We start from the raw sequence: 13,057 nt of genomic DNA, 5'->3' as shown, positions 1-13,057 counted from the left end.
TAGACATGTTTATGCATGCCGAAAAAGAGTATCCGACATTCAGGGACGCTTCCTATCACACAATCGAGCCACTTCCGAAATGAAAACTCACATCCAGCGTTATATAACACCTGGCAAGTACCATAGGCTTTAGCACATGGGCTCGTACAAGCGCCTATATAGTGTTATTTTCTTCGGCAGAAGCGCAAAACGTAGGGTGAAAGCTTTGAGAAAACCGTAAAATATTTTGTCTGGTGCATTGAAAGCTCGAGAATACATGTACCAGCACGTGCTTGCGCTCGTCCAGGTAAAACATCAAAGCATCCTTGCGCTTTATATTGAAGATGTATATTCTCACTCAGAGTGAAATATTCTTATTGGTTATATATATATATATATATATATATATATATATATATATATATATATATATATATATATATATACCGCAGGACTAATTTATTCGGTACCTTACATAACGCTGATTCTTTTTCAACAACAACCAACAACACCATCGCAGACGCAAAGCCGGTATTTCCGTGAAACGAGGTGTAATGCTACAGCAATAAAAGTGGGTGTGTTGATATGATGACCCAGAAACAATTCATTATCTACACATTTGTCCAGAAGCCACGAGACATCTCATTCTTAAGATCACCCCGCCGTGGTAGTGTAGTGGCTAAGGTACTCGGCTGCTGACCCGTCGGTCGCGGGATCAAATCCCGGCTTTGGCGGCTGCAGTTTTGATGGTGGCGAAAATGCTGTACGCCCATTTGCTCAGATTTGGGTGTACGTTAATGAAGCCCTGGTGGTCGAAATTTCCGGAGCACTCCATCATGGCGTTTTTCATATTCATATGCTCATTTTGGGACGTTGAACTGCACATATCAATAAATTGCAATCTCAATTTTAATTCGCGAGCATAGCTCTATTCGTACATATAGGTAAAACTCGTCAATCAGAGTATTTGGAAAAGCTTCCTGCACAAAGCAGTGACGTTGTAAGCTGGTAAAAAATTATCGAGGGCACATTTCTGAAATAATACTGCTCATTTTATGGCAAGCACACAGCATGGATAAAAAGTTCTTTCGCACAGAAACAGTATGACTACAGTTTTTTCTTTTAGTTTATTTCTTGTAGCTTCCTAGCTGACTTGTAAGCCTGTGCTTTTAAAAGACGCTGCTCGATATAAGGAGTAATTGATAGGCAGGAAAGAAATAAAAGCATGTCGAATAAAATCACCATTCGTTGATATCGCAAACAGAGTGTGCAACATGAGTATGCATTGAAGCAGGAGACGATTAATTATGACAGTATGATGAAATGGAATTTTTCAGGAAGCTACCTCGGTTATGTCGTTAGCTTTATCTCGATCAGCATCTTTTTGTCTTGGCAAAAGCCCTGATTGAAGATATTGATGTCTGCCAAGAATGACACGTGAGCATGATGTAGCTTATCAAGACTGCGCTTACAGCTACAAGGCAGGTCAGCGACTTCGAGTAGATCCCATCTCCTTCCGTTCGAATGTATCACGGTAACCGACCGAGAGGAAGGCAACCACTGAGCACCTTCACGCAAATCATTAAACTCGATCTCTATCGCGAAAAGCGTAGCGCCGTGAGCAACGTGCTTTCCGACAGTGACCACAAAGTACGTGTCTCTCATGTGCCACGTGGTCACATCAGCAAACGTACGGTCCTCCATCCCACTCGAAAAGATTTCGTCGGCATTTTTAAGTGTCAGATTATAGGTGACGCTTGGTATTTCCGCTCCAACTTGAGAGTTGGTTGGTTGTACTTGAGTCAAAAGACGAAGCCTATCGCGACTAGGATGCACGGGCTCACAACGAGCAATTACAGCAGGATGATCAAATTGACGCATGTTCTGACGTAACTCTTCGAGAGTGCCGAGCGTTACGTTGGCGTAATGTTCAAGCTTTCTAAGTATGACTACCTTCTCCGAGGACAGTGACAGGGCCGACGATGTGGCGTCGTCATCCGTGAAATTTTTTGACTTTGGCTGTCGTGGCAAACTTTCGGAAATCGCTCTTGTTACGACCTCGGTCAGGGTATCCCTCAGAGTAAGCGCTACTACTTTTTGCCCGTCAATGACTTCCTTTAGTACGGCATGCTGATGAGCGACACGTTTTATGAGCACAGCCATCTGGTCCTGAAGTGCAGACAGCTGCATTTCTTTGAGAATGTCTCTTAACTGCGCCTTATCGTGTTCCACATTGACGCTGGTACCTGCAGAAGCAGCAGCTGTAGTATGCGAGCGGTTCTCGTTGACGCTGGCATCTGTAGAAGCAGCAGCTGTGGTATGCGAGCGGTTATCGTTGACGCTATTATCTGCAGAAGCAGCTGCTGTAGTTTCCGAGCGGTCTTCATAGACGCTGGTATCCGCAGAAGCAGCAGCTGTAGTTTCCGAGCGGTCTTCATAGACGCTGGTATCTGCAGAAGCAGCAGTTGTAGTTTGCGAACGGTCCTCATGGACGCTGGTATCTGCAGAAGCAGCTGCTGTAGTTTGCAAGGCCGAGTGATACAACTCGGAGCACGGAAGTCTCTTGTCACACATATTAATGAAGTGCTCTACAGCGAGTTCGCGTGGCAGGCAGTGCCTTCCTGTTTCGCAACGCAGCAAGTGGAAGACGCAATCGTTCTCGTAGTGCTGCACAAGATCCTCAATGGGGCCCTTGAACTTGCAGCCCGATCTGTGATTCCAACAGTAAACCTTCAAACAAATAAAAAAACACACAGCGTTGGTTATCCCATCAACTTGGTGCTTTTTAAGACAACATGACTGGCCACAATATTTTGGATATTGAAAGAAAAGGGTTCTTTTTTTTCCACAGGTGATTGTCCATCTGAGTCAATAGTGAATGCTAGATAAGCAATGTAAATGTTCGCAAGAAAAGCTTGAATTTGTCGCAGTTTAGCAGACTATTTTCGGCATAAGGTTTTTTAAACTGCATGGTAAGAAATAACAGCTACAACTTGCATTATCAAAGCCCAGTCCTATACATGCAGAACCTATCACCCGGTCGGTGTGGTCTTGCAGACCTACAAAAATAGAAATATTGGCAAGAAGGCTAGTAAATATATTCGGAGAGCTATCGTAACGACCAGCCCATTTTTACACAATCATTGCTTGAATAAGAAATACTTGGCTTATGCCTGTTATAAAACTCTGTAAAAATCCGAATTGAAAACGTGTTTTCAATGACGTAGTGGAGCATTGATTGTGTTTTGTTTTACAACACGGATGGAATACTGTTATAGAGATCAATTGCAATGACACATGAAGAACGTGAAGAAAAGGACGCTGCTGTGATCTTGCAGTGCAATCCACAAGCGAAAACCAGGCACGAAAAGAACTGACAGGATAAGCGTAAACCAACGGACGTCACAGCTTGACAATTAACTTTTCTCAATTACAAAGAAATACGCAGCCAACTATCACACAAGTATGCATGAGCACTGACCAAGAACTCTCGCTCTTGTTGCTTCTTCGTGGGCGAGCGGCTCGCTATCTTCGAAAACGCGTCTGCTGGAACAAATGAAATGACCTTTGCGCTTTCTCTATATTCGACGCAAATTCGTGCTGAAAGCAGATGCAGAGCAAACCATCCACATCCCGAGATAAGTAAATGCGCGGACGATTGATCTTGCCATGTTGAGGCGCGTGGGCATCGGAATGAGTGGGGCGATGACCCTTAGAGCTCAAATAACGCGCTCTTCGCGCTATCTCTATTGTGATAAGAACACGCTGAGGTCACGAAGCTCTGATTTGATTGATTGATATGTGGCCTTACCGTCCCAAAACCACCATATAATTATGAGACGCCGCACTGGAGGGCTCCGGAGGTTTCGACCACCTGGGGTTCTTTAACGTGCACCCGAATCTGAGCACACGGGCCTACAAAATTTCCGCCTCCATTGGAAATGCAGCCGCCGCATCCGGCATTCGATCGTGCGACCAGCGGGTCAGCAGCCGAGTACCTTAGCCACTAGACCACCGCGGCGGGCCATGCGACCAAGCTCTGAGTACTGCCAATTTTAAACGGCGTTCGTAAATATCTCTTTCTTAGTGGGTTAAATAACGAACGTAGGTTCACCGAGCCAATTCACACTGCGGTGCTAGACATCTTGTTATCAACCACTGGCGACGGGAGTGCAATAGGTGACCGGTAAAATAGGCAATCACAGAGAACTGTGGGATACGATGGCTTCCAGTTCGATGCACCACACGCATCAGCACCGGCACGCGCGAATTTCGGTACTGCTACGTTGAAAAAAAGCTTCTCGCTGTGCAATGTCAGTGCTTTAGAAGTTTTTTTTGGCAAACGTGACTGTGACAATGACAAACTACGAAAGCCATGAACGGTCGGCAAACTTTCTCGCACTAAAATGATGTGCAATGCTTTTATGCTGCTCGGGGGTGCTCTCAGTTTGGCTAGCAGATCAGTCGATACGCAAAACAGCTTTCCTTGTATGTTACGGTACTGCAGATAAAAAGTCACCATTTTAAAGGTCTCAGGGGATAGGGGTTGCTGTAGCAGTTTGCTAAGAGTTCATTTCGGGATCTCTGCTACGGCTGAACTCGTCAGTTCATCAGCATGAAGCGCTACACTTATTGAGCACGTTGAAATTTTTATTTTTCTAGCCTTCATGCGCTATAAGATGCACTTCTTAGTCGAAGCCAGATGCTTATTTGAACGCTGATCTCGGTCAAGCTGCACGGCACGGTGGCACATAAGCAATACAGTCAGAAATAGATGGCGCCGAATAATCGAAACCCTACGCTTGTTTAACGCACTTCTTCCTTTGGCGGCCGTCCTGCATGGCGCACAGTTTGACCAAGATAAACACAAATGAACTCGTCCAGCGCTTCTTGTAAACTTACTCTTGAGGGAAGCTTTCGCGTTTTCTCTCTTGTATATGGGTGCCATGGCCGGCGCTCACCTCGTATGGCAGGTAGAGCTAGCCCGCGCGTTCCCATAATACTTTTGCTAGGCGCGCCTGAGCAACAATTTATTTCTCAATAATATATTCGCAGCAAATTCATGCGTAAGCTTTTTTTTAGCGTGGAATATACACGTAACTGTGATATATGGTTTTCGCACACTCTGGCTTCTAGGTTCCGTACTCAAAGGCAACCTGTCGCTTCACAGCCGCGGCCCACCTGATTTTTTTCTTCGTTTCATGGGAAATATACCTGCGTTTGCCTTTCATGCTCGAGTAAAAGCAGCCAACGACTGAACAACCGACCATTGCTTATCAGTACGAAGATAAACGGGTGGCCGCGCGCGCGAATCCGTAATAATCTGAGGCTCGCGGAGATGTCGTTCACCGTCGTCTACTCTTCTCGAACCGGAAGCAGACGGTGCATCCCACAATCCCTCGCTCTTTTACTGGTCACCCATTGCAGTGAAATAGCAGGGAAATGGCCATGTGCGATATCTAGCTCCTACGTGTTTCCAATGTACTTGGCGAGTCGGTAGCAGTTCGCAGTCCATTTCGTGCGCTGCTGCTTGGAACACAGGTGAAAATTCGGTACGTGAGGCACACAGAACTACAGCGCTGATCATTAGTTCCTTGCAACTTTTACTTGGATTTTCTAGTTTTGCTTCTAAATGCTGAATCTCCTAGCATTGTCCCCCGCACACTATTGCTTTTATGGTTTTATTTATTCATTGATAATCAGCAGCGCTGTGCATCAGCTATAGTTACGCCTAGTTCACACTGAAACATCCGCTTTCTACAGCGACCAAAATTCTCCCGCCGTTGAAACGCAGCGTCGTTCGCACTGGACGCGCACCGCGCCGCCGAATATGCCTTCTACCTCGGGGTGAACGTGGGATGGATGCGCTGTAACCCGGTTGTTGTCGTGGTTCGCAAATGCCGCTAGGCTATCCGGTGGTCTAGTCTTCGATGATTCTCGTACGCAGGAAGCAAGAAAAGATAGTACTGCTTACTTTGCTGGCAAGTGGCTGTCATGTAATGCATGAAGAGCATAGAAAGCTACCGACGCCAGCGGCGTTGGTGGGTTTGTTTTGCTCTACAAGACCGCAACAAAATCGGTCCGAGAGCGATCGGTGCGGAGAAGGCTCTTTCGGCGAATCTAGCCGCCACCGAACTGGATTCGGAGCACTTTTGGCGGCCGGAATGCTCGGTGTGAACGCGGCCTAAGTGTCATCTACCGGACAATTTTTTTTTTGCGTTTGTCACGCATCATTTGAACGGTAGCGGATTGCGAAGTACACAAAAGCCAGAAAATTCTACGTGTAGCTAACATAGTGGGTGATGAACCCGTTCGCTACCCGTGACGTCCTGACGCGCTCTACAATGCGAAGTCAAAGCGCCGCGCAAACGCGCAAGGCTGGCCCGATTTAGGAGGATTTTGCTGGTTCCGCCACATGCTTAATGCGACTAGAAGCGTTCGTTTTAACACCTCGCTGAGTTGCCGCGTGCACTGAGATGCACGGTACGACCGCGTCCAACCTTCTTTCATGGGAGGGGGGGGGGGGACGTTAGCTCCGTGCTCGTTACTCTAGCGACCATCCAGCGCCATGCGATTACGGATACTAAGATTGTGCCATCATCTGCTCCTGATATGTAGGTTTTTGAATACCACAGCCTTTCTTGGGGCACTTCAACTAAAAAATTTTGTCTGTGTCTGCCGCCCGATCCCGCCACCGGACAAAAGCTTACCACTTCCTCAACGTCCAGCCAATTTGAGTGGCAGCAAAAGTTACGTATATTTGAGCTAAAAATGAATACACAAGTATTAGGTAGTGTTTTTATCTTGAAAATGCATACATAAGTAATTCTAAAGACTGTATTGCTTATGGCGCTCTGCTGAGTATGTGACGCTTTGAACGAAAAAGCAAATGTTTTCAACAATTCGCTAAAACGACACGGTGCTGCCACCTACCAGTGGCTCTGCGTTCAACAACAACTTTCGGCTCTTGAGATGACTGCCTAATGGCGTCCATATCTTACGCAGCGCCTCCAGACTACCCAGACAGAAGACTATCGCCTTTCGACGACCTTTGCCAGAGAAGCACGCAAATGCACGGACAACCTATTTACTATGATGATTATTCTGATTGCGTCTTTGAAATCCCGTATTGTTCAAAGCTGCGCCCGGTATTGTCTCCAGTAGACCAGTCATGAACCAATCGCCGATTTGGCTAGCTCGCTCGCCTTGGCCTGTCTTTCTTTCGTCAACAGCAAACAAGGTGTTGTATTCTATATCCACGCCTATCTTTTATCCATAATATACAATTTTTCATTTCTCTTTGTTTCAAGTTGCCCTCATATTCCTAAAAACAAACACGCAAAGCAGTTGCGTCACGGCCAGACATACCCGATGTAGAGAGGGGGTAAAGCTCTCGTCAATATTAGATCTTTTATATATATATATATATCAGAGCTATCAAGATGAATAAAGATGTGAGCTCACGCTTCCCACATTTGACGGGAAAATGTTTTCTCTCGCGAAATGAAAGCACAGAAGTATCGGCATGAAATTCGTATTCGACGTTATTTTTATGATATCGCATGCTAACTTGCAGCACTCAATCACGAAATTAGATTCACGGTTGGAAAACCTGCACCTCTTTGCCTTGCATATTTTTAAAGTCTTGGAATCACTTACATATAGGACACAATCATGCATTCGTTGAGAACGAATCTTTGGTGGTTTGCATTCGGCTGTGGTACGTGAAACGTCTGATAAAATTGACTTCCCTTGCGAGAAAATCGCACTGCGAGTTCACAGGCAACTCTACCCACCCCAAGGTACCTTTGTAAACTCGGCCTTTCAAATCCCGAGTAATGCAAGTTTAGCCAATACATTAGCAATAAAAGAAAATTTGTTGTTCATTTGAGCTCATTGTTGAAGATCGGAACGTGATTACGAGATCAGGCCCCAGGCACATCGCTTTCAAGCGTGCCGCAGTGAAAAAAAAATATTTACAGATGCTTATGTAGCTGATACTGAATAAATATATCCGAATTTTTTTCTTGTAATCGATGGGCATTTCAATCAAGCCTTTGTTGCACTATTCAGATGCTTGGATGCGCTGCGTCATCCTACGCGCCTGCCACGCAATATTACATTTTTGGAGAGATTTCCTGCATGACATGATAATCGTATACAATGTTTTGCTTTCGAGGTAGTTCTAACCAATAGCGTTACTCTCGGGATCAACATATGAAGATGGCCTGAGTTGAATTCTGAATAGCAGTAAAGACACTACTTATTTATGTGACCTTTTTCAAGATTTTTTGGTCATGAACAAGATGACTATTTTTCGCTCAAAATTAATGACGCTGACACCGATGCCTGTGAACGAGCTCAAACACACCCACCAAACCGCAAAAATTTGTAGCGTCGTTTTAGATGGTTTTCAAATTATTCTGCACTGATGCTTTCTCTTAGTGGCAATTATTACCATATTTAATGGGTCTTGGCAACAAGAGAAACGCGAGCTAATGCGAATATAAGGTCTCAGCAAAATACTATGTATATCACTTCGCACTGTTCACTCTTCTTATGCCATGAAATATTTCTTACAGTAAAAGATATTTGTTCCTAATTGAAATAATGTGACAAAAAAAAACGTTGCCATAAGCCTTCCATCAAAGAACGCGAAAGAGTGTGGCACACTGATGATTTCGGAAGTCAAACTGTATGACAACATCAAGCCCAAATAAACCGTGCTTCTCAATTTTCGAGAATTTCTAGTCTCTGAACACACCTTGACTGATGAGGGGCACAGATTATGCTGGTGCACTTTAGCTCTAAACAGAGACGGGTTAAATATGCTGTTAGTTTTGAGTGCCAGTCCGCGGGCTCTTTTTTATTGTGTAATGAAAGGAGTACGAGTGCATGAACATGACATATTTCATAGGGCAAGTCAATGAAGGAATAAACAAGTAGTAGCTGTCAATGATGCTTTCCATAAAAGATCGCAAAACAATCTAAAAACTTACTATGCAAAGGGCATTGTCTTATTGCACTTTCCCCTGAAGAAACTCAACTAATACCCCCTGGTATGCATCAAAGACGCTAAGATAAAACAGGTAGCTTACAAATGCAGAGCCTCATACTCACTTTCAAGCGGTTGGCTTTCTTGGCGGGGAAGCTTATGACTGCGCACTTCGCTACCTTGAAGGTAGTGCGATCCACGGGGCACAGCCCGCTACCAGACTGGGAGGCGCAGTCGAGGCAGTACTCGCACAAAAAGTGCTTACATGGCAACCTCACTATCTTCTTCGGAATAAGTTCACAAACGCGGCATTTGCGCACCTCAGGCACGTCGTCGACCAGCCGCGTCGGTCTCCAGTTGACGCCGCTGACCGGGTGTCCGGTGAAGCGGTACAGGACATATTTTTCGTTGTCCTTCATGAATGAGTTTTAGCACCGAGCCCCAGACGGCAAAAGACGCGAGAGACGCTCGGCTAAGGCTGGCTACAGCTTCGGACTGACCACTGAAAAGTGGTGGCGTAAAGAAGGAATACTTACATTATGGTTTGCCTATTTATCGCGTTGATAAACGGACTGCAAAATTGAACAATCATGTGTAGCTGATACTCCGTGTCGCATCACATGGTAGTGTCTACGCCGAGAACTGATATGAAACGAAAAGCACTTTTCTGCAGTAACTATCTAAGGAACTGATTGACGCAAGCAGGCATGCGCCGATGTGGCAGCTAGTAAAAGAGATTGATGTGCACCGGTTACGGATGGTCATTTGAAAGTCCGCTTTATTATGTAAAGGTGGATAACTTGATTGATTGATTGATTTGTGTGGTTTAACGTCCCAAAACCACCATATGATTATGAGAGACGCCGTAGTGGAGGACTCAGTAAATTTTGACCACCTGGGGTTCTTTAACGTGCACCCAAATCTGAGCACACGGGTTTACAACATTTCCGCCTCCATCGGAAATGCAGCCGCCGCAGCCGAAATTCGATCCCGCAACGGGTCAGCAGCCGAGTACCTTAGCCACTAGACCACCGCGGCGGGGCAAAAAGGTGGATAACTTGGCGGGTCAAGAAAATAGGTTACGTGAAGCCTTGAAGTAAGAAAATGTCGGGTCATAAAATGCGAAGAGGTCATGCAGAACAGGGGGGGCGAAGTTGCAGATAGCTGGGAAGGTAGTTCTTTAGGCAATGGCCATTATGGACACGTAAGCAGCTGAAAAGCGCAATCTTGCGCAGTAATCAAACATAAAATCTTTCAAGGCTCGCTTAAACGAGTCTATTGCTAAAATGCAAACGTTCTTATTCTGCATGGAACGTTAGGTTTATTTCACCGTTGGCTGAGAACATTCAAAACGTTGCCACCCCGTGTGATACATAGGAGCTAATGTAAATGAGGGTTTCGGTTCTGGGGAACTCGACTTACAAGAAAACGATTTATTTGTGATTTATTAAAACTTATTAACATGACTGATTCATAATATTCGATACATTTGAAGGAAACAACTGCTAAGACGACAGAGAAAAGTATTTTGCTTTATTAGTGCTTCGGGTCCCGAAACGACGATATGATTGTCAGAGACGCCGTGGTGGAGGGCTCCGGAAATTTAAACCATGTGGTGTACGTGCGTTGGCATCACACAGTCTACCATTTCACCTCCATTGAAATGCGACCCCCACGACCGGAATCGAACCCGCAACCTTCGGGTCAGCAGCGCAAAAACCACTGTTCCGCGGAGGTGGTGGGGGACAGAAAGGCAATGTAAGAGAGGTAGTGAAGTTAAACGGGTTCTGACAAAAAACTTTTTACTTATTTTTTTTAATCAAAGGATAGGCCAAGCACCCAAGAGCATAGAAAACGTATACCGGTAAGCGCGAGTGCACCCTGAAAGAAATTGGCCCCGTATCTGCATATAATCTGCAATTGTCGTCGAAAGACGATAGTATTGCGTGTCGATAGAATGAACAAGACATTTATTTGATGTGCTGTGCGAAAACATCGGTGAATGTTAGTCTGGAGCCGCTGCGTTAGACTGTCTCGAACGTGCAGCGGAGGCGAACGAGCGCATCAAGTCACGTCACACGTGAGACATAAGCGCCATCTGGCAGTTGTCTTAGAAAACAAAGTGCGTGCCTCTGAGACGGCTGTGCGCGCCCATCTCAGAAGTGATGAGGTGTAGAACCCAAGGCGACGGGTAGGTGCCACCACCGCTTTGTTTTAGCAAAGCGTTTGAAACACTCGCATTTCCGTGCAAGTGTTGCATGGGCAGCGCAGCGTGATAAGCGCTACGGTCCTTATTTATGTACTTATGTATGCTTTTCCTAGTAAGAGATGCACACGCAGAATATATGCGTGTTGTGATGGTACCCCAGACATGTGCAATAATTGGTTTTTAATTGACAATTGCACAAGCATCAACGCTCAACCTTGAGCAGCATAAGTGGGCGCTGCGGGTGGGGTCGGCCGTTTCAAGTACCCGATGCCGTTAGGAGTGGACAAACAGAAAAATGTACAGACAGACAGACAGACAGACAGTCCAAAATTCTTGCATTCAAGGTCCCCAAGAAAGACTATCGTCTTCAATAATTACAGCATCCTTTTAAAATCTGGCTTCTGTTCCTAGTGTACCCTGACGTGGCGGAGGTATGTGTACACGCAAGCCTTCGTGACGTTTCCTCGTCAGCAGGTCGCTTCGATCGTCTGCTTCTTCTGCTGCACACCACATGTCTGGCAACAGTCGCGGCAGGAAGGCACAACGTTAAGATGGTTGTGGCAATGCAGTTACCCCCCAAAAGGATGAACCAATGACCCCTTTTCCTCCTTTGCGGCTTAGAATGTAATGCCGATTGGATGTAATTTGCCATACGGCTGTTTTAAGAGCCACCTCCACGCGAGGGAGTGACAAGGGGAGCCACTGGAGGGCACCCATTTTAGGTTTTTTGATTGATTATTATGCGGACTTTAACGTCCCAAAACCATCATATAATTATGAGAGATGCCTAGTGGAGGACTCCGGAAATTTCGACCATCTGGCCTTTTTGAACGTCTACCCAAATCTGAGCACACGGGTTAACAGCATTTCCACCTCCATTGGAAATGCAGCCGCCGCAGCCGGGATTCGATCCCATGACCTGCGGGTCATCAGCCGAGTACCTTAGCCACTAGATCACCGTAGCGGGGCCATTGTAGGTTTCTTCCTCGGATCCAGATAGTCCGATCGCTCTTGTATTTGTGGATATCACCGTTGCTGATGACATGATATTGTCACGGGGTCGTGACGTGGCCGAAGACAGGAGACTTCGTGTTGGGATTTACCTGTTTATTTGGGCGAACTTGTGCCCAGTAAACGGAAAGTCCAATTACAGCAGCAGTCTCACACAGATAGCAGTCTCGGACTGATAGCGGCGAACGGAGCGTCGGCCTTCGATCAACAACAGACAAGCGGCGAAGCGCGTCGGCATTTATACTCTTGCCGTCGAATGTTCTAGCGTTATCGCTGGCGGTGGCGTAGGTTTCAGAACAATCTGTACCGTTCGCACAGTGGGCGTGATCTTATCGAAATGATCTACTACAGTCCGGAACCTTCTCGAAAACTGCAGGCGCGGTTTGCGCTGAGAATCGTGTGGTGTTTTGGGACGATAACAAAAACTTAGGAAATGGAACGTGGCATTGCCCCCCTCTGAAAAAAGGCATCGTCCCGATGCTTTAACTGAAGATGAAGGTACAATAATAATGCAAGAAAGTACAATGAATAAATTACGATACAATAATACAAAAACACTGTTTCAGTTTGTTAACGCGCATGAAGCGGCTTGAGGCGCGCGGCATGGACGACTTCAGGTCGCGATCGGCGTCGTTGAGAGTTCGTGATGCCATCGGGAACAACCTCGTAATCAAGTGGGCCGAGACGTCGAACCACCCTGTAAGGTCCGAAGTACCGTCGCAGAAGCTTTTCACTTAGTCCACGTCGGCGTATCGGCGTCCACACCCAAACACGTTCACTGGGCTGGTATTCCACGAAGCGTCGTCGAAGGTTGTAACGGTGGCTGTCGGTCGTCTGTTGATTCTTGATACGGAGACGCGCAA

The 13,057-nt window shown here is 46.0% G+C and overlaps 1 protein-coding gene across 1 annotated transcript; it reads right to left on the bottom strand.

Moving 5' to 3' along the window:
- Positions 1–821: 821 nt before the first annotated feature.
- Positions 822–9,516, bottom strand: LOC119180414 (uncharacterized). The gene is made up of 2 exons (XM_037431608.2): positions 9,100–9,516; positions 822–2,709 (listed from the first exon to the last, which is right to left on the bottom strand). The coding sequence occupies exons 1-2, from the start codon at positions 9,391–9,393 to the stop codon at positions 1,330–1,332; spliced, it is 1,674 nt and encodes a 557-aa protein (XP_037287505.2). The 5' UTR covers positions 9,394–9,516; the 3' UTR covers positions 822–1,329.
- Positions 9,517–13,057: the final 3,541 nt, after the last annotated feature.

Source organism: Rhipicephalus microplus, chromosome 7 (assembly GCF_043290135.1).
Source record: "Rhipicephalus microplus isolate Deutch F79 chromosome 7, USDA_Rmic, whole genome shotgun sequence".
Classification (NCBI taxonomy): Eukaryota; Metazoa; Arthropoda; class Arachnida; order Ixodida; family Ixodidae; genus Rhipicephalus; species Rhipicephalus microplus.
Note: the sequence above shows the minus strand (reverse complement) of the source record. Positions and strands in the feature narration are given on the sequence as shown.